This window comes from Salvelinus alpinus, chromosome 35 (genome assembly GCF_045679555.1).
Source record: "Salvelinus alpinus chromosome 35, SLU_Salpinus.1, whole genome shotgun sequence".
NCBI lineage: Eukaryota > Metazoa > Chordata > Actinopteri > Salmoniformes > Salmonidae > Salvelinus > Salvelinus alpinus.
Window position 1 is genome coordinate 22,572,689 of NC_092120.1, and position 27,764 is coordinate 22,600,452.

Sequence of the window (27,764 nt, forward strand, 5' to 3'; positions counted from 1 at the left end):
CGGTGTGATCAGAGCCAAGCTCTCAGGCTCCTCTATTCCAATGCAATTAGGCCCCTCAAAGGCCTGCTTAAAGCTGCACCCCTCAGCAAGCAGAGCCCCAGTGGTTCTCGTCTATTGTGGTGGGATGTGTTTTCCGTCCCTCTTTAAACCTGGATGAGACCACCCCGGTGAAGAGAAAAAGGGAGGATTGCCCAATGTGTACTTCTCTGGAAGTCCACTGATGAGCTGATCTGTAGACTAACTACCCCCGACAATAAGATGGGTTGGTCCTAGAGCTGTGGATGTCGTTCTCGGTTAGTGCCATTGGCGATTTTGTTCATTTGACATTTTGAAATGGAGGTATTTTTAGCATTGTTAGCATTGGTTGTAAAAAAAAATATATATATATTTTAGTAGGTATTGTTAGTTGGTAAATTGTTAGATCGCAGCCTAGTAGTTCAGAAGCTGTAGTTTCCTCCTACCATGACAGTCAAATAAGTCAACAAGTGGTGTATAGGCCTACCTTCTCCTCCTCCACATTGGCAGCGGTATTACAACTATCTCAACAGCATGCTGTTCTGAAACAAAGCGCGCCACGCTTCCAGTGAGATCTCTTGGCCCTATTTCATCATGTCTCATTCCCCAGAAAGCATTTAACGCCGATTTACAACCTAAACACTTCTTCCCGAAAACACACACACACACACAAAATAACTGGCACTTAAACACCTGCGTCGCTCCTCAAAAGCATCAACAGATTAGGGAGGTAATCCACACAACCACGTCTTTGATTCTAGGGTTGGCAGACAGTAATGCCAAGCATAATGCCCTGTATTATTTCATACCCTCCCAGCACGCCAACCTGGCACAAAGCATTTCCTTTTCAATTTTTTTGTTGTCGGATGCGCTTTTGAAGAATTCTCCACACACATCTGGTATGATTCTCTCTTCCCTGTCAATGCATTATTACCCTGTTAGGTGATCCTATCAAAACGAAAAGGGAGAGATGGAATCAGAGGTTGTCCCTATAGTTAATAGGGTGTCTAAACTAGAGGGTGAGGAGCCTCCCTTCTGTTCCCTCCCTTCTTTCTCTGCATAGAAACGTGTGTGTGAGACAGAGTGTGTCCGTGTATCCATGTGTGTGTGTCTGTATGTGTGAGAGAGTGAGGGTATATCTTTGTAAATTGTGTGTGTGCGTGTGTGCGAGATCTCGCGGTCCCATCGCTCATGTGCGGCTCGATTAGCCCCACGTGCCTCGTTCGTCAGACGTGGAGTCAGAGCAGATGGTTGGTGATGCTGCGTTACCATGCGGCTGCGCTATGTAACGCTATTCTAATTGAAACATCAATATAGCCGTGTCAATACGGTAGAGGTACTTCACAGCAGTACCATGGTAAACTGGGAGAAATATCTTATGTTCACGAACCACATCTTGGGAAATCAACTTTTTGATCATATTGTTTTTGTTTTGATAAATGTTTTGATACTCTTGTTAAAATCAAACGGGCTAGGCCTACCTTCATGTTACTGTTATCAAGTGTGTAGATGGTTGTCTTAGACCTCACCTTAATAAAACGATGTATCTCACTCCTCTGTGCCCAATGTGTGATTGTATTGTCTTATATGAGTACCTATAAAACCGTGTCCCTGCATTACAAGCGTAAATTTGGGCCCTGAAAACATTGAGGACTTGAGCCAACCAATTATTTGTTTCTTTGTCAGTGTGAATTTTTTATGAATTGATAAAAGGTTGAGAGCGCTCAAATTGCTATTATCTGGATTATCACGTGGTTATTTGAGATCAGTGGAGGACAGGGAGAAATTAGACAGCTGAAATGTAATTTGTTGTTTGTCCAACCCAATGAGGAATGACACAGTCAGTTAATGAGAATGTTATTCATTTCCCGAGCTGAATTCACACTTCCATGAAGTAAAAACACAAATGTAACTTTCATAAATCTTTACAACTTTGGCAGCAAGAGTCAAAATAGGAGGTGGTTATTGAGAATTGTGCAGAATTATTTATTTTCTAAACAAAAACGTTTTTATGTAAGAGCGTGAGAATGTATTTTACCCACGAACCTCATCCTCCTCTTTAAGGCTATGTAGAAAATGTATCTCTCTTGCTCTCACATTTAGGCAAATGTAAACACACAGATCCCATAGTTTTCTAAACAGTCTCTGTTGGACCAGGGCTGAGAGATGCTGTTTCAACTGTGCCCCTTGCCCTCACTGGCCGGTGCCCCTGCTCTGCCCCTGCCCATGGTCTGCCCTGCGTGCCGGTGCTCTGCTGGTTCGGAGAAGATCCGTAAGGTGCATCTCTCCAACGTCCACGGCGACATCACTCAATTGCTGTGTCCTTTTCTGAGGTGGTGAGGACCTGGTGACTCCGCCCACACTGTCACGGAGTTTATGCATCATCCCAGGAGGCTCCACCCCCACCACTGGTCCTGCCCCCAGGAAGTTCTGCAGGGCAATGTCTGCCCATCTTAACTGGAAGAGACAAACAAACCAGCAAACTCAAACATGATGGCAGAAATAACACACACAAAACACAATGAGCTATATTGTGGATAATTAACCCAGCCCATGCAGACAACTACAAATAGACAGAAGACAGCGCACACACAAGAAATACTGTATTATCTCTGGTAGTCAGTCACCTGTGGAGACTGATTCCCTGTAATGGACTTATAGAGAAACCAGTTGGTCTTCACTTTATCCCTGAGAGTGTTCCACATGAGCTTTAGGTGGGAGTGGAGGTCTGCTCCGTCGGTGTCATCCAGATCCAGAACATTGAAGGACTGCACCGGATGATAAACCAGTTCGGAATTCTAAAAGATCATAAATAGACACATCCCAAACATGAGACATGGTGGTAAATGAATGAAAGAAATTCAGAATCCAGGGAGATCTTACTGGTATGTTTCAATAGAATAGAATAAAGTGCTCTTCAAACACTCACATAAACTCTAAGTGCACAGAAGCATTTCAGTTCCTTCTTAACGTCATTTGTGAAAATAAAACCCCAGCAGGGCATATGAACAACTGCAGAACCATAAAAATCACAGAGAGCAAATAACCTAGAGAACTACAGTAAATGCCATCATACCTTGTTTTTGGAATAGTAGAAAATATGTGAGTCCAATATACAGTGGTGTAAAGTACTTAAGTAAAAATACTTTAAAGTACTACCTAAGTAGTTTTTTGGGGGGTATCTGTACTTTACTTTACTGTGTATAATTTTGACAACTTTTACTTCACTACATTCCTAAAGAAAATAAATGTACTTTTTACTCCATAAATTTTCCCTGACACCCAAAAGTACTTGTTACATTTTGAATGCTTAGCAGGACAGGAAAATGGTCTAATTCACACACTTATCAAGAGAACATCCCTGGTCATCCCTACTGCCTCTGATCTGGCGGGCTCACTAAACACATGCTTCATTAGTAAATTATGTCAGAGTGTGCAACTGGCTATCTGTAAATGAATAAAAAAATGAGAAAATGTGGCCATCTGCTTTGCTTAATATAAGGAATTTAAAATTATTTATACTTGTACTTTTACTTTTGATACTTAGGCATATTTTAGCAATTACATTTACGTTGATACTTGAGTATATTTAAAACCAAATACTTTTAGACTTTTACTCAAGCAGTATTTTAATGGGTGACTTTCACTTTTACTTGAGTCATTTTCTATTACGGTATCTTTTACTTTTACTCAAGTATGACAATTGGGTACTTTTCCTCCACTGCCAAAATAGTCTAAATAGACTGACAGGGGGGAAATAAAACTGAAAATAAAATCATAGGAATGTTTGAACTTTAAAGTCAAGCACATCACTCCCATCTGAAATATTAGTTTAGAGATCATCTCTTGTGATTTAAAAATGAAAATCTGTCGGCAAAGGTTGGTGAATGTGATATTTGGGTAAAACAAATATGTTGTTGAGGTGGAGGATTTGAACCGGAAAGTTCATAGTGGGTCTGTAGTGGGGAGGCACTGAATCTGCTGATTCCGCTAGTTCACATTTAGCCACATATGTTCATTCAACTAGAAATGGTTATTTTTACCTAAAGAAAAACACAGTGGACCTAGTTACACACAGCGCTTTAAACATGCAATGTTTTCAACATACATATTTGAAATACATACATTGTGCATTTATACAGTAATTATTATTCAACATGTTCTCACCTGGGATTTGAACTCACAACCTCTTGGTTCACAGCATGCTGATCTTCTTGCTACACCACCATGTCTGTGTCAACTATCACTTCATCTGACTATTCTCTCGTCATTGGTTTGGCTTAATTATTTAAGCAATTGCAGGTTTTTCTGTATAGTTGTCTAATATCGGTGGGGCATATTACTCTGTTTTTAATGTTACTCCTTAATCACTATGATGAATCAAAAAAAATTATATTGAGTGTACATTTTACAGAGCTGAGATTTACTTTGAAGTGCAAATTGTAGCAATACAGGTGAAATCAGTTATTGACGCAGACATGGTGACGTAGCAGGAATATTGGAAGGCTGTGAACCGAGAGGTGGTGAGTTCAAATCCCACGTGAGGACATGTTGAATACTAATTACTGTATAAATGAACATGCACAATGTAGTTGTTGTATGTATGTGTACATTTTACAGAGCTGAGATTTACTTTGAAGTGCAAATTGTAGCAATACAGGTGAAATCAGTTATTGACGCAGACATGGTGACGTAGCAGGAATATTGGAAGGCTGTGAACCGAGAGGTGGTGAGTTCAAATCCCACGTGAGGACATGTTGAATACTAATTACTGTATAAATGAACATGCACAATGTAGTTGTTGTATGTAAGTTGAAAACATTGTACTTAAAGGCACTCTGTGTGCCTCCTGAGTGGTGCAGTGGTCTAAGGCACTCACTTGCAGTACTCGCTGTACCACTAGAGTTCCAGGCTCTGTCGCAGCTGGCCGCAACTGGGAGACGCATGGAGGGGCGCACAATTGTCTGGGTTAGGGGAGGGTTTGGCTGGCAGGGATATCCTTGTTCCATTGCGCTCTAGCGATTCCTGTGGCGGGCCGGGGTGCAGTGCATGCTGACACGGTCAACAGGTGTACAGTGTTTCCTCCGACACATTGGTGCTTCTGGGTTAAGCAGGCATTGTGTCAAGAAGCAGTGCAGCTTGGCTGGGTTGTGTTTTGGAGGACGCACGGCTCTCGACCTTCGCCTCTCCTGAGTCCGTGAGGGAATTGCAGTGATGGGACAAGACTGTAACTACCAATTGGATACCATGAAATTGGGGTGAATAAGGGGTAAAAAAAGATAGATTAAAAAAGCACCGTGTGTAACTAACTGTACTAAACAAAATTGTAAAACATGTAAAGTGTTGGTTTCATGAGCTGAAACAGAAGATCCCAGAAATGTTCCAAATGCACAAAAATCGTATTTCTCTAAAATGTTGTGCACAATTTTGCTTACATCCCTGTTAGTGCAAACAAAATGCCACAGAAGTCTCAAGTTTTGAGGAAGCGTGTTGACTACAGGAATGTAAACCAGAGCTGTTGCCAGAGAATTTGTCAATTTCTCTACCATAAGCCACTTCCAACATCGTTTTAAAGAATTTGGCAGTACGTCCAGCTGGCCTCACAAACTCAGACCACGCGCAACCACACCAGCCCAGGACTTCCACATCCGGCTTCAACACCTGCAGGATTGTCTGAGACCAGTCACCCGGATAGCTGATGAAATTGTGGGTTTGCACAACCGATGAATTTCTGCACAAAATCGTCATCCTCACCAGGGTCTTGACCTGACTGCAGTTCGTCGTCGTAAACCGACTTCAGTGGGCAAATGCTCACCTTCGATGGCCATTGGCATGCTGGAGAAGGGTGTTCTTCACAGATGAATCGCAGTTTCAACTGTCCGGGCAGATGGCAGACAGCGTAGCACGTATGGCGTCGTGTCTGCAAGCAGTTTGCTGATGTCAACATTGTGAAGCGAGTGCCCCATTGTGGCAGTGGGGTTATGGTATGGGCAGGCATAAGCTACGGACAACAAACACAATTGCATTTGATCGATGGCAATTTGAATGCACAGAGACACTGTGACGAGATCCTGAGGCCCATTGTCGTGCCATTCATCCGCCGCCATCACCTAATGTCTCAGCATCTGCATCTCAAGGATCTGTACACAATTCCTGGAAGCTGAAAACGTCCCAGTTCTTCCATGGCCTCCATACTCACCAGACACGTCACCCATTGAGAATGTTTGGGATGCTCTGGAACGACCTGTACGACAGCGTGTTCCAGTTCCCACCAATATCCAGCAACTTCGCACAGCCATTGAAGAGGAGTGGGACAACATTCCACAGGCCACAATCAACAGCCTGATCAACTTCATGCTAAGGAGATGTGTCGCACTGAATTAGGTAAATGGTGGTCACACCAGATACTGGCTGGTTTTCTGATCCACGCCCCTACCTTTTTTTAAAGGTATCTGTGACCAACAGATGCATACCTGTATTCCTAGTCATGTCAAATCCATAGATTAGGGCCTAATTAATTCATTTTCAGACTGTAACTCAGTCAAATCTTTGAAATTGATGCATGTTGCATTAATATTTTAGTTCAGTTTAGTTCCACGGCCATTTTTTGGTAAAATTCCACACAAAAAACATCTAGTTGAATGAACATGAGAGACAAATTGAGTAAACACATAATTTTATGTTGGCAGGAATTTTTGCCAAAGTTTTCTCATGTTGAAGCTAAGTTTGGGCCAACCAAAACTTAATGCTCACTTAAATTCATGTAACTTAATAATATCTAGTTGAAACAACAAGATTTGACCTTTGACTGGGTTTTCAAGATTAGTAAAGGCCCCCCAAAAAACCTCTACATACTTTCTTTCACTCTCCCTTCAAATCTCTCCCCCCCCCCCCCCCCCCCACACACACTCTCCTCACACTAATTTCCCCAATAGATGAAACCTTCAGCAGTCTTAGCTTGGCATATCTCTCTCTGTCCAGAGAAGAAGAGCCATTCGAGGAAGCCCGACAGAGATGTTTCTGAGAACCGTCCCTCCCCCACTGTCACAATGGGACAGTAGAGGTCCCCTCCCTAATGGATCAAACAAAAGGACATCATTTTGTAGGCCAAGTCTTTTTCTGAGCCCCCTCTCCTCAGCTCCACATACCAATCCAATACAGCCCGAGGAGAAAACCATCAGCGCCAGCGTTCGGGCCGGGGGTTAGAAGGTCTGTTTACTCTCCGTCAAGCATCGATTTATCCTTTCCTCCAATTGATTTCTCCTCCACGCCTCTGCAATCCATTCAGATCTGCCTCTGCCCCCCAGGAAACACATGGTCTTCCCAAGTGAACAGGCCCACAACGTAGCCTAACACTGACACAGCTCCTCTAGGACACAGATAGACAACATGGGCCATCTACACTGGCTGACTATCTACGACGTACACTACCGTTCAAAAGTTTGGGGTCACTTCGAAATGTCCTTGTTTTTTAAAGAAAAGCACATTATTTGTCCACTAAAATAACATCAAATTGATCAGAAATACAGTGTAGACATTGTTAATGTTGTAAATGACTATTGTAGCTGGAAACAGCAGATTTTTTTAATGGAATATCTACATAGGCGTACAGAGGCCCATTATCAGCAACCATCACTACTGTGTTCCAATGGCACGTTGTGTTAGCTAATCCAAGTTTATAATTTTAAAAGGCTAATTGATCATTAGGCAACCCTTTTGCAATTATGTTAGCACTGCTGAAAACTGTTGTCCTGATTAAAGAAGCAATAAGACTGGCATTCTTTAGACTAGTTGAGTATCTGGAGCATCAGGTTCGATTACAGGCTCAAAATGGCTAGAAACAAATAACTTTCTTCTGAAACTCGTCAGTCTATTCTTGTTCTGAGAAATGAAGGCTATTCCATGCGAGAAATTGCCAAGAAACTAAAGATCTCGTACAACGCTGTGTACTACTCCCTTCACAGAACAGCGCAAACTGACTCTAACCAGAATAGAAAGAGGAGTGGGAGGCCCTGGTGCAAGAGGACAAGCACATTAGTGTCTAGTTTGAGAAACAGACGCCTCACAAGTCCTCAACTGGCAGCTTCATTAAATAGTACCTGAAAAACACCCGTCTCAACATCAACGGTGAAGAGTTGACTTAAACCTATGGTTGTCTCCCACTGTGACTACCTACCTACAGAATGGCATGAAAGCGGTAAAGACACCTGGTTTTGAATCCCTGAGCGGGCAAGGGCCCTTGAGCAAGGCAGTTAACCCCTAACAACAACTGCTCCCTGGGCGCTGATGACGTCGATTAAGGCAACCCTCCGCACCTCTCTGATTCAGAGGGGTTGAGTTGAATGCATTCAATTGTACAACTGACTAGGTATCCCCGTTCAAGTACATTGCCTTAGCATTTTCATTGAATAATAAACAGTGTAATCAGTGGCCTAATACTATAATGTATATGTAGTAAATTATGGTAATCATGAACCACCAACATACAGAACAACATTCAAAGTGAGGTAACACACACACACACACACGCAGTTGTTTGAAAGCCATTCTTCACTCTGCCAACGTGAGCGACGCCTGGCACATCCTTATACCTGAAGTTGATCAATGCAGATTTGTCCAGGGGAAATTGAAATCCATAGGAAATTAGGTGACGCCAGTGATTTATTGTAATAGTAAATCAATGTGTGTGATGTGTGATGTGTGTGTGTGTATAGTTAACACACTTGTAGAACAGTGTGCATGAGTGTATGTGTGTGTGTGTGTGTGTGTGTGTGCGAGAGTGATTGTACGTATATGTGCCAGTGTGTGCAAATGTGTGTGTGTGCCTGTGGTGCAGTATACCTTGCGTTGGCGCGGGACGGGGATGTCATCAGTGCCCACCTTCCTGTCTCTCTCTAGCTCAAAGGCCCTCTGGATCAGGTCCTGAGGTGGGTACCTGTCCCGAACATACAACCCCGCCCGAGGGACATGGTGGTATGCCCCCATGGACAAAAAACTCTGCAGGGGCTCTTCTAAGAGAGCGGGGGGGAAATGAACATCATTATGTTATATGCGTGCTTTGTGCGTGAGTTAGAGATATAGCATGTTTGTGTGCGTGCCTATAAAATAAACACACAAACATACAGTGGGGCAAAAAAGTATTTAGTCAGCCACCAATTGTGCAAGTTCTCCCACTTAAAAAGATGAGAGAGGCCTGTAATTTTCATCATAGGTACACTTCAACTATGACAGACAAAATGAGAAAAAAAAATCCCAAAAATCTTATTGTAGGATTTTTTATGAATTTATTTGCAAATTATGGTGGAAAATAAGTATTTGGTCACCTACAAACAAGCAAGATTTCTGGCTCTCACAGACCTGTAACTTCTTCTTTAAGAGGCTCCTCTGTCCTCCACTCGTTACCTGTATTAATGGCACCTGTTTGAACTTGTTATCAGTATAAAAGACACCTGTCCACAACCTCAAACAGTCACACTCCAAACTCCACTATGGCCAAGACCAAAGAGCTGTCAAAAGACACCAGAAACAACATTTTAGACCTGCACCAGGCTGGGAAGACTGAATCTGCAATAGGTAAGCAGCTTGGTTTGAAGAAATCAACTGTGGGAGCAATTATTAGGAAATGGAAGACATGCAAGACCACTGATAATCTCCCTCGATCTGGGGCTCCATGCAAGATCTCACCCCGTGGGGTCAAAATGATCACAAGAACGGTGAGCAAAAGTCCCAGAACCACACGGGGGGACCTAGTGAATGACCTGCAGAGAGCTGGGACCAAAGTAACAAAGCCTACCATCAGTAACACACTACGCCGCCAGGGACTCAAATCCTGCAGTGCCAGACGTGTCCCCCTGCTTAAGCCAGTACATGTCCAGGCCCGTCTGAAGTTTGCTAGAGAGCATTTGGATGATCCAGAAGAAGATTGGGAGAATGTCATATGGTCAGATGAAACCAAAATAGAACTTTTTGGTAAAAACTCAACTCGTCGTGTTTGGAGGACAAAGAATGCTGAGTTGCATCCACAGAACACCATACCTACTGTGAAGCATGGGGGTGGAAACATCATGCTTTGGGGCTGTTTTTCTGTAAAGGGACCAGGACGACTGATCCGTGTAAAGGACAGAATGAATGGGGCCATGTATCGTGAGATTTTGAGTGAAAACATCCTTCCATCAGCAAGGGCATTGAAGATGAAACGTGGCTGGGTCTTTCAGCATGACAATGATCCCAAACACACCGCCCGGGCAACGAAGGAGTGGCTTCGTAAGAAGCATTTCAAGGTCCTGGAGTGGTCTAGCCAGTCTCCAGATCTCAACCCCATAGAAAATCTTTGGAGGGAGTTGAAAGTCCGTGTTGCCCAGCAACAGCCCTAAAACATCACTGCTCTAGAGGAGATCTGCATGGAGAAATGGGCCAAAAAACCAGCAACAGTGTGTGAAAACCTTGTGAAGACTTACAGAAAACGTTTGACCTCTGTCATTGCCAAAAAAGGGTATTTAATAACAAAGTATTGAGATAAACTTTTGTTATTGACCAAATACTTATTTTCCACCATAATTTGCAAATAAATTCATAAAAAATCCTACAATGTGATTTTCGGGATTTATTTTTCTCATCATAGTTGAAGTGTACCTATGATGAAAATTACAGGCCTCTCTCATCTTTTTAAGTGGGAGAACTTGCACAATTGGTGGCTGACTAAATACTTTTTTGCCCCACTGTACATATGTGCAAGAACGTATGTTATGCGTACATGCATAAGACTAAAGGGTACAGGGTATGAGACTTATTGTCCGTATGTATATGAACGCGACAGACGCTAGAGATTGTGTGAACCCAGTTAAAGATTCGGCCCTTGCTGTTCTCAGGTGCACCGTTCTATCCTGGCTTGTTTTGTCCAGATTTAATTGCTTTTTATTGGGAAAAAAGAAGACAACAAGGCGTTCCGACACAGCGGAGGCAGCGTCTAATGGAGAGGGTGTAACTGTGAATGGAGACATTCATCTGGAGACGTGGCCCACGAATCGCTCTGCACAATGCCCAGCGCCAGGATGCTCAGATCACCATTGCATGCACACATGCAAGCATTCACACAAACGCGTACACACAAGTGCGCACGCAGGCAGACAGACACACGCCTGACGCAGCGCACACACGCACATACGGATGCTCAGATCACCACTGTTCACGGGAGGAGGGTAATCACACCTCCACAGAGACAGAGAGAGCAGGGAGAGGAGAGGGGGGAGGAGGAGAAGACAGACAGAGACAGGAGGAGGAGGAGAGGAGCTGGAGGGAAGGAGAAGAGGAAGGCAGACTAGAAGAGGAGGAGGGGGAGAATGATAGAAGAGGCTTGAGAGACAGGGGAGGACTAGATAAGAAGAGAGGGGAGAGTGGTGAAATTGATGTTTCCTACCATTTGATTTGGGTGAGAGAACCCAGGAGGCACATCAGATAGAGAGCCAGTGCCTATACGAATACACACACGCACACGTACAAACACTCACACACCCAACCAAGAATAACATAACGGACTAAAGACTTACAGACACAAAAAAACACATACAGTAGCCTATTTTACAAACAGGCAAAGAACAACAAACATTTAAACAGCTTATAAATGCAGTAAACCAACAAACTGTAAAGCACCCCCCCCCCCCCCCCCCTCCCACCACACACACACACACACACACTAGCGCAGATCTGCTACTATAGAGGAACATCAGGGACAAACAACTCAATTAAACACACCGTCCCTGTTCAATTACTGCCACATAATCACAGCAATTGACTTTCACTTACAGCACACAACATGCACACGAGTGAAACACACCAGAAACACACAGACAGCACAATCACAAAGACAGCACCTAGCTGGTTTCATCCTACACACGGATGTAGGCAGCTACATACCTGTTGTCTTGATGCAGCAGCATACTGTACAGAGGTAACACACACACACACATGGCTATATTGAGTGGCACTGACTAATAGTTAACTATACCTAATGATGGTTGTAATGATGGCCTACTGTAGCATCTTTAACACCAGAAATCTCATCGAGAGGTTTTGGCTTAGCTGTTGGACCGACAGGCACAGGGTTCCAGATTCGAGTCCCACTTGGAAACCCCACAAATTCACTGCAAAATTGCAATTCTATGATATCGTTGGTGATGGAATTGACCACTTCATGTTCTTTTGGCGTCTCAATGGCCACAACCTCTCTCTCTCTCTCTCTCTCTCTCTCTCTCTCTCTCTCTCTCTCTCTCTCTCTCTCTCTCTCTCTCTCTCTCTCTCTCTCTCTCTCTCTCTCTCTCTCTCTCTCTCTCTCTCTCTCTCTCTCTCTCTCTCTCTCTCATATACCCTTCTAACACACTGGTTTTTCTGAGGGACGTCAGGAAATACCTTCAAAATCAGCCACTAGGGGCAACAGTGAGCGCTATTATCATCAAGGAGGCTTGGGTTTTGCTAGGATATTGTGAATGAGGGTAGCGGATGGGTTGCTAGGGTTACGTGTTTGATCCCATTGATGTACACTCGTTTTTAATTGTTTTGATTGAACCTTATCCCAAACCTTAACCATTCCGAATGACTGCCTAAACGTAACGTTTTAACCCTATCAAAAAGCTTAACCTTCTAAATTTTACGTTTGGAGCAACTTCGAAATTTGACGTTTTGAGAAACGTGGATAAATGTCTAATTCTGCAGTGAGACGGAGAGCTTGTTGCCTTTGCGTTCCCAGTTCTAAGTGTGTCTTCACACGGACAGCAGATGGACTAACAGCATGAACTACAACTAGATCCAGGATTGAAGAGATGGATAGAGAGAGTGAGGAGGGAGGGAGGAAGAGAGAGAGGGGGAACGAAAGAGGAGGTGGGCTATGAAACGGCTTACGTGTCTCTGTCACAGCACCAGCTCCTACCTCTTAATAAACACGGCCCCTGGTCTGCCCGGCCTGGTGTGTGTGTATGTGTATGCCTGTACTGTGTGTGTGTGTTTGTGTGTGTGTGTGTGTGCGTGTGCGTGTGAGGGCACAGGGGAGCTGACACACACTGAGGAGGGGGGCACCAGGGGTCAGCCGGGGTCACTCAGTAATTACACATCAGACTTCCCCTGGTCACCACCTGCCGCCGCTGCCAAGAGAAATGACTGCAGTTATCACAGAGGGGAGGAGGGGAGAGGAGGGGAGAGGTTGAAGAGACGAATAAGAGGGATAGAGACATACTGTCGAACTGACTTCACTACAGTTAGTGTACAGCAGTGGGGAAATGGGAGTGGACTCACAGTTGGTACGAGGAGAGGGAGACTTTCCTGATGGGTGATATAGAGAGTAGACAGACGGACGGAAGAAAGAACGAACAGAAAAATGGAGAGACGGACGGACAGACAGACAGTGACGCACACACATACACAAACACACACACAGATGCCTCGTACCGTGCAGGCTCCTGTGTGGGTTGTAGGTGCCGTAGAGGAAAAGAGTGACACTGAGGAGGGCTCCCGCTGCCTCCTCTGAGCTAACCCTCACACAGCGGCCCACTGTCCCCTTGTTGTCTGTCACCTGGGGGCCCGGGACACAGCACTGTTACACACACACACACCCTGACTGTATACAGTCAAACTAATATCAACACTTTACACACAGAAACACTTAGTTAATACAGAATTTATACTGAACAAAAATATAACATGCAACAATTTCAAAGATTTTACTGAGTTACAGTTCATTGAAGGAAATCAGCTAATTGTAATAAATAAATTAGCCTCTAATCTATGGATTGTACAGGACTGGGCACGGGCGCAGCCATGGGTGGGCCTGGGAGGACATAGGCCCATCCACTGGGGAGCCAGGCCTAGCCAATTCTAATGAGTTTTTACATCACAAATGGGCTTTATTACAGACAGAAATACTCCTAAAAACTTCACATTTTAGAGTGGCCTTTTATTGTCAAGGTGCACCTGTTTAATGATTATGCTGTTTAATCAGCTTCTTGATATGCCACACCTGTTAGGTGGATGGATTATCTTGGCAAAGGAGAAAAACTCACTTACATGGATGTAAACAAATTTGTGCACAACATTTAAGAGAAATAAGCTTTTTGTGCATCTGGAAAAATGTGTGGATATTTATTTCGGCTCATGAATCATGGGACCAACACTTTACATGTTGTGTTTATATTTTAGTTTACTTTACTTTAGTTTAAGGCAGAAGTTTATATACATCTTAGCCAAATACATTTCAACTCAGTTTTTCACAATTCCTGACATTTAATCCTAGTAAAAATTCCCTGTCTTAGGTCAGTTAGGATCACCACTTCATTTTAAGAACGTGAAATGTCAGAATAAAAGTAGAGAGAATTATTTATTTCAGCTTTTATTTAATTCGTCACATTCCCAGTGGGTCAGAAGTTTACATACACTCAATTAGTATTTGGTAGCATTGCCTTCAAATTGTTTAACTTGGGCCAAACGTTTCGGGTAGCCTTCCACAAGCTTCCCACAATAAGTTGGATGAATTTTGGTCCATTCCTCCTGACAGAGCTAGTGTAACTGAGTCACGTTTGTAGGCCTCATTGCTCGCACACGCTTTTTCAGTTCTGCCCACAAATTTTCTATAGGATTAAGGTCAGGGCTTTGTGATGGCCACTCCAATACCTTGGCTTTCTTGTCCTTAAGCCATTTTGCCACAACTTTGGAAGTGTGCTTGGGGTCAATGTTCATTTGGAAGACCCATTTGCGACCAAGCTTTAATTTCCTGACTGATGTCTTGAGCTGTTGCTTCAATATAACCACCTAATTTTCCTCCCTCATGATGCCATCTATTTTGTGAAGTGCACCAGTCCCTCCTGCAGCAAAGCACCCCCACAACATGATGCTGCCACCCCTGTGCTTCACGGTTGGGATGGTGTAGAGCAGAGCAGAGGACATTTCTCCAAAAAGTACGATCTATGTCCCCATGTGCAGTTGCAAACTGTAGTCTGTTTTTTTATGGCGGTTATGGAGCAGTGGCTTCTTCCCTGCTGAGCGGCCTTTCAGGTTATGTCGATATAGGACTCGTTTTACTGTGGATATAGATACTTTCGTACCCGCTTCCTCCAGCATCTTCACAAGGTCCTTTGCTGTTGTTCTGGGATTGATTTGCACTTTTCACACCAAAGTACGTTCATCTCAAGTAGACAGAACGCATCTCCTTCCTGAGCGGTATGACAGCTGCGTGGTCCCATGGTGTTTATACTTGCGTACCAGTGTTTGTACAGATGAGCGTGGTACCTTCAGGTGTTTGGAAATTGCTCCCAAGGATGAACCAGACTTGAGGAGGTCTACAATTTATTTAATTTTTTTCAGAGGTCTTGGCTGATTTCTTTTGATTTTCCCATGATGTCAAGCAAAGAGGCACTGCGTTTGAAGGTAGACCTTGAAATACATCCACAGGTACACCTACAATTGATTCAAATTATGTCAATTAGCCTATCAGAAGCTTCTAAAGCCATGCCATCATTTTCTGGAATTTTTCCAGCTGTTTAAAAGGCAAAGTCAACTTAGTGTATGTAAACTTCTGACCCACTGGAATTGTGATGCAGTGAGTTATATGTGAAATAATCTGTCTGTAATCAATTGTTGGTAAAATGACTTGTGTCATGCACAAAGTAGATGTCCTAACCGACTTGACAAAACTATAGTTTGTTAACAAGAAATTTGTGAAGTGGTTGAAAAACGAGTTTTAATGACTCCAACTTTAGTGTATATAAACTTCTGACTTCAACTGTATATACAGAATTTCTTTACACTATTTCGTTTGATGTCTTTACAGATTTTCTATAATCTAATCTTAATAGACCTTGTTATCTACACCGTAACACTCTGTCAATGTGTGTATAGAATGCACGTGTAATGTCAGGTACTAGGCTCTAGGGCAACAATAAGTCAAACACTCACAAACAGTCCAACACAGTATAGCCCAGTCCATTTGTGTGGCATTGACCACACTGGCCGTGTGTTTGAATGTTGACAGTGTGTGTGTGCTCGTTGAGTGAGTATGTGAGGGGAACAGAGACCTTTCCCAGCAGCCCCCAGCTGAGCGCAGCATTGATTTGTTGTTGGTAAACAAACAGTGTGATGCCACAGGTGGGTCGATAGCCGGCCGTCCATGGCTGAGAGGAGAGAGAGGAGACCATGCTCTAATGTAGAGCCGGATCGCTTTCAGACACCAACAGTTTCACAGGTGAAATGGAAACCCGAATTCCAATCAGTTCAATTACATTTCAATTTGAATTACATTACATTCTATTCAATTCACTTTAATTTCCTTGACAGGGCACTTCATGTGTGACTTTATGCGAAAACATACTATAACATCACAACCATACATTGTGCGTATATGGAACTATGATTGATGATTTATAGGTGATGATCAGTATGTCTGATTGGTTTGATTGTCTGTCTGTGTCTAACAAGAGATTCTTTGTTGGATTTGCTTTAAATATCAATTGTCTTAATCCCCTGTTGTCCGTACAAATGTAACGGGACTATTATTTCTACTTAATATATATATATTTTTTAATGTGAAATTGCACGTTGAGTTGTATAAGTAAGAGATAAAAAAGGAAAGGGAGAGGCAATAGAAGTGACTAGTACTTTGAGACAATACAGAGTGAGAAACAGATGGGCTACATTATAAGAAACAAAGGCACCTAGGCCACCTAGGGCCAGATTTCCGCCTTTCTTACACATGTCTTTCCTACACACCTCTCAGTAGTTGGTATTCAGACTTACCTTCTGAAGGTGCGTAATGGCATTTGCAGGCGTGGTTCCCTTCTGCACTGAATAAATTAAATTCAATCACTGAAAACCCTCCCACTTGCTGGATTTTCTCATGTTGCTAAGCTATTTTCACGTCTCTTCAGAGATGTTTCATTGGGTTCAAGTCCGGGCTCTGGCTGGGCCACTCAAGGACATTCTGAGACTTATCCCGAAGCCACTCTTGCGTTGTCTTGGCTGTGTGCTTAGGGTCGTTGTCCTGTTGGAAGGTTAACCTTCGCCCCAGTCTGAGGTCCTGAGCGCTCTGGAGCAGGTTTTCATCAAGGATCTCTCTGTACTTTACTCTGTTTATCTTACCCTCAATCCTGACTAGTATCCCAGTCCCTACCGCTGAAAAACATCCCCACAGCATGATGCTGCCACCACCATGCTTCACCGTAGGGATGGTGCAAGTTTTCCTCCAGACGTGACGCTCAGCATTCAGGCCAAAGAGTTAAATCTTGGTTTCATCAGACCCGAGAATCTTGATTCTCATAGTCTGAGAGTTCTTTAGTTGCCTTTTGGCAAACTCCAAGCTGGCTGTCTTGTGCCTTTTACCGAGGAGTGGCTTCCGTCTGGCCACTCTATCATAAAGGCCTGATTGGTGTGACGCTGCAGAGATGGCTGTGCCTCTGGAAGGTTCTCCCATCTCCACAGAGGAACTCTGGAGCTCTGGAGCTCTGTAAGCATGATCATCGGGTTCTTGGTCATCTTCCTGACCAAGGCCTTCTTCCCCGATTGCTCAGTTTGGCCTGGCAGTCAGCTCTAGGAAGAGTTTTGGTGGTTCCAAACTTCTTCCATTTAAGAATGATTGAGGCCACTGTGTTCTTGGGACCTTCAATGCTGCAGAAATGTTTTGGTACCCTTCCCCACATCTGTGCCTCAACACAATCCTGTCTCGGAGCTCTACGGTCAATTCCTTCGCTCTACGGTCAATTTCATGGCTTTTTCCCTCATGGTCAGCTGTGGGACCTTATATAGACAGGTGTGTGCCTTTCCAATTCATGTCCCAATCAATTTAATTTACCACAGGGGGACTCCAATCAAGTTGTAGAAACATCTCAAGGATGATCAGTGGAAACAGGATGCACCTGAGCTCAATTTCGTGTCTCATAGCAAAGGGTCTGATTACTTATGTAAATAAGGTATTTCTGATTATTATTTTTAATAAATGTGCAAAAATATCTAAAAACCTGTTTTTGCTTTGTCATTACGGGGTATTGTTTGTAGATTGATGAGGAAAACATTACATTTGATCAATTTTAGAATAAGGCTGTAAAGTAACAAAATGTGGAAAAAGTGAAGGGGTCTGAATGCACTGTATCTTAATAAGCCACCCCTTTAAATACGATGTACCTTTTAGTTGGAGTTTTGTCGACAGACTCAAGCGAATATATCGAGAGAACGGGTTCAGAATATTAGAAACCAACGAAAGAAAGCCATCTAAATATATGCATATTTGTTGAGGAAAGTATTTATGAATCCTAAAAAACAGGTTTGACGAGCCTTAACGCACGAAAGAACGAAACGGTGGTTTGATTCATTCTGAATATTGCCACATTCAGTTCTTTAACCCAAGGTAATGTTGGAAGATTAGTGTACATAGAATTAAAATAGGGAGAATAGTGTGCAATAGTAGGCTATACCCTCGTCTATTGCCTGCATCAACCATGGAACTGTGTAATAGCACAGCCAAGTATTGTGCCATGCGTCGGGTTCCAACTGTTGTGGCTTGGTCTGCGCTTCACTCCAAAACTATTACATGTCTTTTTTTATATTATCAATTGCTACTAATGATCCTCAGCAACAACCACATGTCCGTGACGGCTTGTGAAGAGGAAGCAAACGCAGGTAAACTAAACAATGTAATTAAATGGAATGATAATGTAGGCTACACCAGCTAAAAGGGAACTGCTCGTTAATTGGCAGTTTAATATGCGTTCTCATTAGGCACACTGAAGGTCGATACTGATAGTGGCTAATACTGTGTTTAACATGGTAACTGCACGATGGCACAGCTTTTCAGAATCTTTACCGCGGGAAAGTTGATATGTTGATGTGCTTCAGTTGATGATTTCACATTTGTCTCGAGCAATTATGAGGTAAAACATATTTAAAACAAGTGTAATATGTACATACAATTTCCTTATCCAAATTGATTACTCATTTACCTAGTTCTTATCCATAGGCTCTTTCAAATTGTTCGTTACAGTGCATGGAGAATGGTGATATTTCTATCGGGAAAAAATAAAGTAGATGCTCTTTCCACCTGGAACCGGTAGGTTCGCTAGACCTTGTTCACGGTTTCCTTGCGCGTAAAGGTGGTGGAATTAATATCGAATTAAATCAAGGTCAGAATACGCCTATCTGTCGACACACCACCTTCATTCATTCCATCTCCACCCGCCCCCAAAAAATGCAGGTGAATAGCACACTATTCTCATGCTTAAGTTCAAGGTCAGAATGCGAATAGAGAGAAAAGTGCATAAAAAAGGGTATTACATTCTATTTATGTGTGCTTAACTCAGGTCGGAGTGGGGAGAGATTACAGATATAGAGAGGTACAGGGTACATAGAGAGAAGGAGGTTAGAGATTAAGCATCAGAGATTGTAAGTGATAGATAGACAGACCAAGATGTGGTTGATTGCTGGAGATCAAGAGAAAGACAGGGTAGGAAAGACTAAAAAGACAGGGAAGAAGAACCACGTGTGAGTGAAAGACAGGGTTAGAGAACGTTTGAGTGTGAAAAAAGAGGAAGCGTAAGACAGAGAGAAAGAGGGATATACGTACAGTTGAAGTCGGAAGTTTACATACACTTAGGTTGGAGTCATTAAAACTCGTTTTTCAACCACTCCATGAATTTCTTGTTAACAAACTATAGTTTTGGCAAGTCGGATAGGACATCTACTTTGTGCATGACACAAGTCATTTTACCAACAATTGTTAACAGACAGATTCTTCCACTTATAATTCATTGTATCACAAAATAAAGTGGTGATCCGACCTCACCTAAGACAGGACATTTTTACTAGGATTAAATGTCAGGAATTATTAGGAACTATGTAATTAGGAATTATGTAGTTACATATTACACTTGATTTAAATATGTTTTACCTCATAATTGCTCGAGACAAACGTGAAATCAGTCATATGCATCCAACTGAAGCAAATCAACATATCAACTTTCCCGCGGTAAAGTTTCTAAAACGCTGTGCCTTCATGCAGTTCATGTTAAACACAGTTGAAGTCGGAAGTTTACATACACCTTAGCCAAATACATTTAAACTCAGTTTTTCACAACTCCTGAAATTTTATCATAGTAAAAATGCCCTGTCTTAGGTCAGTTAGGATCACCACTTCATTTTAAGAATGTGAAATGTCAGAATAATAGTAGAGAGAATTATTTATTTCAGTTTTTATTTCTTTCACCACATTCCCAGTGGGTTAGAAGTTTACATACACTCAATTAGTATATGATAGCATTGCCTTTAACTTGTTTAAATCCACTTCGAATCAGTGTAGATGAACGAGGTAGACAGGTTAAAGAAGAATGTTTAAGCCTTGAGACAATTGAAACATTGATCGTGTGTGTGGGCAATGTGAATGGGCAAAACAAAATATTGAAGTACATTTGGACAGGGTATGGTAGTATGTTCAGCGGTTTGAGTATGTCAAGAACTGCACCGCTGCTGGGTTTTTCACACTTAACAGTTTCCCATGTGTATCAAAAATGGTTCAAAAGGACATCCAGCCAACTGTGGGACGCATTGGAGTCAACATGGGCAAGCATCAAAGTGGAAATCTTGTGACCTGCCCCGACCAATTTAGGATGGGAGGTGACCTCAGATGATGCTGTGATGTTTCGGAAGCCATTTGCTTTTACATTAAATAAAAACATTTAATACTTTAAAGACAGCTCCAATCCTCCTCAGTCCCTTAACTTCTTATGGCTGCAGGGGCAGAATTGAGTAGCTTGGATGAAAAGGTCCCAGAGGTGCCCAGAGTAAACTGCCTGCTCCTAAGTCCCAGTTGCTAATATATGCATATTATTATTAGTATTGGATAGAAAACACTCGGGAGTTTCTAAAACTGTTTGAATGATGTCTGTGAGTATAACAGAACTCATATGGCAGGCAAAAACCTGAGAAAAAATCCAACCATGAAGTGGGAAATCTGAGGTTTGTAGGTTTTCAACTCATCGCCTATCGAATACACACTGGGATATGGGTCAGTTTGCACTTCCTACGGCTTCCACTAGATGTCAACAGTCTTTAGAACCTTCTCTGATGCTTCTACTGTGAAGTGGGGACGAAGGAGACAGGAATAAGTAAGGTCTGCCATGGGCTGACCATGCTCTGACCATGCGCGTTCACATGAGAAGGAGCTCTGTTCCATCGCACTTCTGAAGACAATGGAATTCTCCGGTTGGAACTTTATTGAAGATTTATGTTAAAAACATCCTAAAGATTGATTCAATACATCATTTGACATGTTTCTACTGACTGTTACGGAACATTTTGACATTTCGTCTGCTTTTAGTGAACGCGCTTCGTGACTTTGGATTTGTTTATCAAACACGCAAACAAAAGTAGCTATTTGGACATAAATGATGGACATTACCGAACAAAACTAACATTTCTTGTGAAAATGGGAGTCCTGGGAGTGCATTCTGACGAAGATCAGCAAAGGTAAGTGAAAATTTATAATGCTATTTATGACTTTTGTTGACTCCACAATTTGGCGGGTAACTGTGTGGCTTCCTTTTGTGGCTGAATGCTGTTCTCAGTTTATTGAATATTGTGCTTTTGCCGTAAAGCTTTTTTGAAATCTGACACAGCGGTTGCATTAAGAACAAGCTTATCTTTAATTCTATGTAAAACATGTATCTTTCATCAAAGTTTATGATGAGTATTTCTGTTATTTGATGTGGCTCTCTGCAATTTCTCCGGAATATTTTGGAGGCATTTCTGAACATGGCGTCAATGTAAACTGAGATTTTTGGATATAAATATGCACATTATCGAACCAAACATACATGTATTGTGTAACATGATGTCCTATGAGTGTCATCTGATGAAGATCATCAAAGGTTAGTGAATAATTCTATCTCTATTTCTGCTATTTGTGACTCCTGTCTTTGGCTGGGAAAATGGCTGTGTGTTTCTGTGATTTTGCGGTGACCTAACATAATCAATTGTGGTGCTTTCGCTGTAAAGCCTTTTTGAAATCGGACACTTCGGTGCGATTAACAAGAAGTGTATCTTTAAAATGGTGTGAAATACTTGTTTGCTTGAGGAATTTTAATTATGAGATTTCTGTTGTTTGAATTTGGCGCCCTGCACTTTCACTGGCTGTTGTCATATCGATCCCGTTAACGGATTGCAGCCCTAAGAAGTTTTAAGGTTTGTCATACACTCATATGTATGACAGCCCTTAACTTTAACCTGACAATTAAGTGTTTTACCATTTCATTTTCAAACAACCAGGGCTTCAAGTAGAACACACAACAATGACATAAACAGTTGCAAATGTCAATAAAAATAGGTTCCACCAAAGCAAAAACCTGATAAAAATGAAATTATATGAATGCTGTAAGTACAGAAAGGGTTTGCTCACTGAAAAATGAATATCCAACTACTCAGTGATAACTGTGTGGAGTTCGGAGTCTGTGACAGCAACTATATGAGCTTAAAACAGTATTTTAGACACTATGTCCTGGGACTTCGTTAGAAGATAAGGGGTTCCTCTACATAGAAGATCATAATATTCTATGTAGAAGAACACCTTTTTCATCCGCTTTGAGGATAACACAACGTGGCCAACCGACGTGGCCCGCTACCAAGGACTGTGGGCTCTCCTTCTCCTTGGTCAATGTAAGACATGTAAGCGTTTTAACACTCTCAAGGCTGCCAGCCCAGACGGCATCCTTAGCCGCGTCCTCAGAGCATGCACAGACCAGCTAGCTGGTGTGTTTACGGACATACATTTGAAGTCGGATGTTTACATAAACCTTAGCCTAATACATTTGAACTCAGTTTTCACAATTCCTGACATTTAATCCTAGTAAAAATTCCCTGTCTTAGGTCAGTTAGGATCACCACTTTATTTTATGAATGTGAAATGTCAGAATAATAGTAGAGAATGATTAATTTCAGCTTATATTTCTTTCATCATATTCCCAGTGGGTCAAACGTTTACATACAAATTGATTTGTATTTGGTAGCATTGCCTTTAAATTGTTTAACTTGGGTCAAACGTAGCCTTCCACAAGCTTCCCACAATAAGTTGGGTGAATTTTGGTCCCTTTCTCCTGACAGAGCTGGTGTAACTGAGTCAGGTTTGTAGACCTTCTTGCTCGCACACGCTTTTTCAGTTCTGCCCACACATTTTCTATAGGTTGAGGTCAGGGCTTTGTGATGGCCACTCCAATACCTTGACTTTGTTGTCCTTAAGCCATTTTGCCACAACTTTGGAAGTGTGCTTGGGGTCATTGTCTATTTGGAAGACCCATCTGCGACCAAGCTTAAACTTCCTGACTGATGTCTTGAGATGTTGCTTCAATATATCCACCTAATTTTCCTCCCTCATGTTGCCATCTATTTTGTGAAGTGCACCAGTCCCTCCTGCAGCAAAACACCCCCATAACATGATGCTGCCACCCCTGTGCTTCATGGTTGGGATGGTGTTCTTCGGCTTGCAAGCATCCCCCTTTTTCCTCCAAACATAACCACGGTCATTATGGCCAAACAGTTCTATTTTTGTTTCATCAGACCAGAGGTAATTTCTCCAAAAAGTACGATCTTTGTCCCCATGTGCAGTTGCAAACTGTAGTCTGGCTTTTTTATGACGGTTTTGGAGCAGTGGCTTCTTCCTTGCTGAGCGGCCTTTCAGGTTATGTTGATATAGGACTCGTTTTACTGTGGATATAGATACTTTTGTACCTGTTTCCTCCAGCATCTTCACAAGGTCCTTCGCTGTTGTTCTGGGATTGATTTGCACTTTTGCACCAAAGTACGTTCATCTCTAGAACAGAACACGTCTCCTTCCTGAGCGGTATGACGGCTGCGTGGTCCCATGGTGTTTATACTTGCGTACTATTGTTTGTACAGATGAACGTGGTGCCTTCAGGCTTTTGGAAATTGCTCCCAAGGATGAACCAGGCTTGTGAAGGTCTACAATTATTTTTCAGAGGTCTTGGCTGATTTCTTTTGATTTTCCCATGTCAAGCAAAGAGGCACTGAGTTTGAAGGTAGGCCTTGAAATACATCCACAGGTACATCTCCAATTGACTCAAATGATGTCAATTAGCCTATCAGAAGCTTCTAAAGCCATGACATCATTTTCTGGAATTTTCCAAGCTGTTTAAAGGCCCAGTCAACTTATATGTAAACTTCTGACCCACTGGAATTCTGATATAATGAATTATAAGTGAAATAATCTGTCTGTAAACAATTGTTGGAAAAATTACTTGTTTTCATGCACAAAGTAGATGTCCTAACCAACTTGCCAAAACTATAGTTTGTTAAAAAGAAATTTGTGGAGTGGTTGAAAAACAAGTTTTAATGACTCCAACCTAAGTGTATGTTAACTTCCGACTTCCAACTGCATACACAGAGAAAGTGTGTGATTGAGTATAAGAGATAGAGGGAGAGAGAGAGAGGGAGAGAGGGGGAGGAGAGAGAGAGAGAGTGCTGTGGAGGATGCCAGCAGAAGTCTTGCTGGGCTTACATATGTAAAGCAACGGGGGCCCAGCAGTGTGTGAGACTGGAGGTTCTGGCTGAACCCGAACTTCTCTCTGCTCCCTCTACTGCATCAATCATCCGAAACAGGGCCACGGTGGCCGCTCAGCAAGCTGGGAGCACCACGCACGCACACACACACACACACACACACACACACACACACACACACACACACACACACACACACACACACACACACACACACACACACACACACACACACACACACACACACACACACACACACACACACACACACACATAGACATGCCACAAATGCATATACACGCAAGTGCGAGCACATATACACAAACACTCAGTGGTACCCTATGCCCACAGGGTGCCCTCGGCCCCAACCATCTGCGATGCAGTTCCAACACACACAGTGGGCGATATTCACATGGAGGGCCCCCCCCCCCCCAAAAAGAAAAAGAAATACCCACAAAGGGGCGGTTGGAACGCTTGATCTCCCCAAACTCATTATACATGGAAATGCATGCAAATGCATGCACCTTAAGAAATCCACCTTGGGCCAGAGTGAGTGTTTATGTGCTTGTGAAAATGAATGTGTATTTGAATGTATTTTGCAGTACATGTATCTACTTTCTAACTGTTTGTATGCCATGTGTGTTTACGTGGGAGTTCTCTGGGTTCTTTTGGGGGCATAGAAGGAGGGAATTCAGATGTGCCACCAATACTATGCATTAGTATATACATTGCCTTCGGAAAGTATTCAGACCCCTTGACTTTTTCCACATTTTGATACGTTACAGCCTTATATACAAAGGATAAAATTGATTGTTTTCCTCATCAATCTACACACAATAACCCATAATGACAAAGCAAAAACTGTTTTTTTGATATTTTTGCACAATTATAAAACTAAAAACAGAAATACATGATTTATTTAGCATTCTGACCCTTTGCTATGAGACTCGAAATTGAGCTCAGGTGCATCCTGTTTCCATTCATCATCCTTGAGATGTTTCTACAACTTGATTGGAGTCCACCTGTGGTAAATTAAAATGATTGGACATGATTTGGAAAGGCACACACCTGTCATATAAGGTCCCACAGTTGACCGAGCATGTCAGAGCAAAAACCAAGCCATGAGGTCAAAGGAATTGTCCGTAGAGCTCTGAGACAGGATTATGTCAAGGCACAAATCTGGGGAAGGGTACCAAAAAATGTCTGCAGCATTGAAGGTCCCTAAGAACACAGTGACCTCAATCATTCTTAAATGCAAGAAGTTTGGAACCACCAAGACTCTTCCTACAGCTGGCCCGAACTGGCCAAACTGAGCAATCGGGGGAGAAAGGCCTTGGCCAGGGAGGTGACCAAGAACCCAATTATCACTCTGACAGAGCTCTAAAGTTCCTCTGTGGAGATGGGAGAACCTTCCAGAAGGACAACCATCTCTGCAGCACTCCACCAATCAGGACTTTATGGTGGAGTGGCCAGACGGAAGCCACTCCTCAGTAAAAGACATATGACAGCTCGCTTGGAGTTTGCCAAAAGGCACCTAAAGACTCTCAGACCATGAGAAACACTATTTTCTGGTCTGATGAAACCAAGATTGAACTCTTTGGCCTGAATACCAAGAGTCACATCTGGAGTAAACCTGGCACCATCCCTACGGTGAAACATGGTGGTGGCAGCATTATGCTGTGGGGATGTTTTTCAGTGGCAGGGACTGGGAGATGAAAACCTGGTCCAGAGCGCTCAGGACCTCAGACTGGGGCGGAGGTTCACCTTCCAACAGGACAACGACTCTAAGCACACAGCCAAGACAATGCAGGAGTGACTTCGGGACAAGTCTCTGAATGTCTTTGAGTGGCCCAGCCAGAGCCTGGACTTGAACCCAATAAAACATCTCTGGAGAGACCTGAAAATAGCTGTGCAGCGACGCTCCCCATCCAACCTGACAGCGCTTGAGAGGATTTGCAGAGAAGAATGAGAGAAACCCCCCAAATACAGGTGTACCAAGCTTGTAGCGTCATACCCAACAAGACTCGATGCTGTAATCGCTGCCAAAGGTGCTTCAACAAAGTACTGAGTAAAGTGTCTGAAAACTTATGTAAATGTTAATATTTCAGTTTGACATTTTTCATAAATGAGCAAAAATGTCTAAAAACCTGTTTTGGCTTTGTCATTACGGGGTATTGTGTGTAGATTGATGAGGGAAATCCGTTTTAGAATAAGGCTGTAACGTAACAAAATGTGGGAAAAGTCCAGGGGTCTGCATACTTTCCGAAGGCACTGTACATCATCCATCAGTCATGCCAGCCACACTGCTGTAGGCTAAACACACTATTTCTCCAGCAGTTAGTTCTCTATCCAGCTCTATCCAGTCTACTGGGAATAGGGATCTTGCCTCTAAACTCTCTAAAGCCGAGCCATAGTGCAATGATGCCATGCTACCTTGCCATCCGTGTGGGCACCAGGGGCTGTGGTGTGCTGAGTGGGCAGAGAGGGGGCAGTTGTGAGCCAGAGGAGGTTGAGCAGTGGTGTGCGTGTGTGTGTGTGTGTGTGTGTGTGTGTGTGTGTGTGTGTGTGTGTGTGTGTGTGTGTGTGTGTGTGTGTGTGTGTGTGTGTGTGTGTGCGTCGGTCTGTGTGTGTGTGTGTGTGTGTGTGTATGTGTGTGTGTGTGTGTGTGTGTGTGTGTGTGTGTGTGTGTGTGTGTGTGTGTGTGTGTGTGTGTGTGTGTGTGTGTGTGTGTGTGTGTGTGTGTGTGTGTGTGTGTGTGTGTGTGTGTGCGTCGGTCTGTGTGTGTATATATGTGCTCGATATCAATGTGTTTGTGTGTGTGTGTGTGTGTGTGTGTGTGTACACAGGAGTCTCTGTGCCTGTCTCCATGCATGGGTACTAGTCTTTATTGTCATAGAAACCAACAATAAACAAAGCAATTGGGTCAAAATTGTCATACTGTACTTTTCATTTCCTATGTGATGTGACCTCAGTTTCACACTGCAGAATGGCAACAGTGTTCTACTGAGCAGGGATATATTCAATAACACTAATGTTCCCACTCTAGTGTAAACAAACCAGCCAGCTTCCTCTGCTTCCTCTGGGCTATTACAGAGGCGGGTTAGAGACTGGGCGGGTTGAGAGAGAGAGAAAGGAGGAAGAGAGAGCGAGAGAGAGAGAGAGAGCAGAAAACGAGAGCTACAGTGTAGAGTATATAGAGAGTGGAGACAGAAAAAGAGAAA

General features: G+C 42.9%; 1 protein-coding gene across 1 annotated transcript in view; it reads right to left on the reverse strand.

Moving 5' to 3' along the window:
- Positions 1–1,894: 1,894 nt before the first annotated feature.
- Positions 1,895–27,764, reverse strand: part of LOC139564602 (neuroendocrine convertase 1-like) — a 71,580-nt gene continuing 45,710 nt past the window's right edge. Inside the window, exons 7-10 of the mRNA XM_071384262.1 lie at positions 13,453–13,576; positions 8,857–9,026; positions 2,643–2,813; positions 1,895–2,472 (exon numbers count right to left, since the gene is read on the reverse strand). Of these exons, the coding sequence (XP_071240363.1) occupies positions 2,209–2,472; positions 2,643–2,813; positions 8,857–9,026; positions 13,453–13,576 (729 nt within the window). The 3' untranslated portion in view covers positions 1,895–2,208. The remainder of the gene's footprint in view (positions 2,473–2,642; positions 2,814–8,856; positions 9,027–13,452; positions 13,577–27,764) is intronic.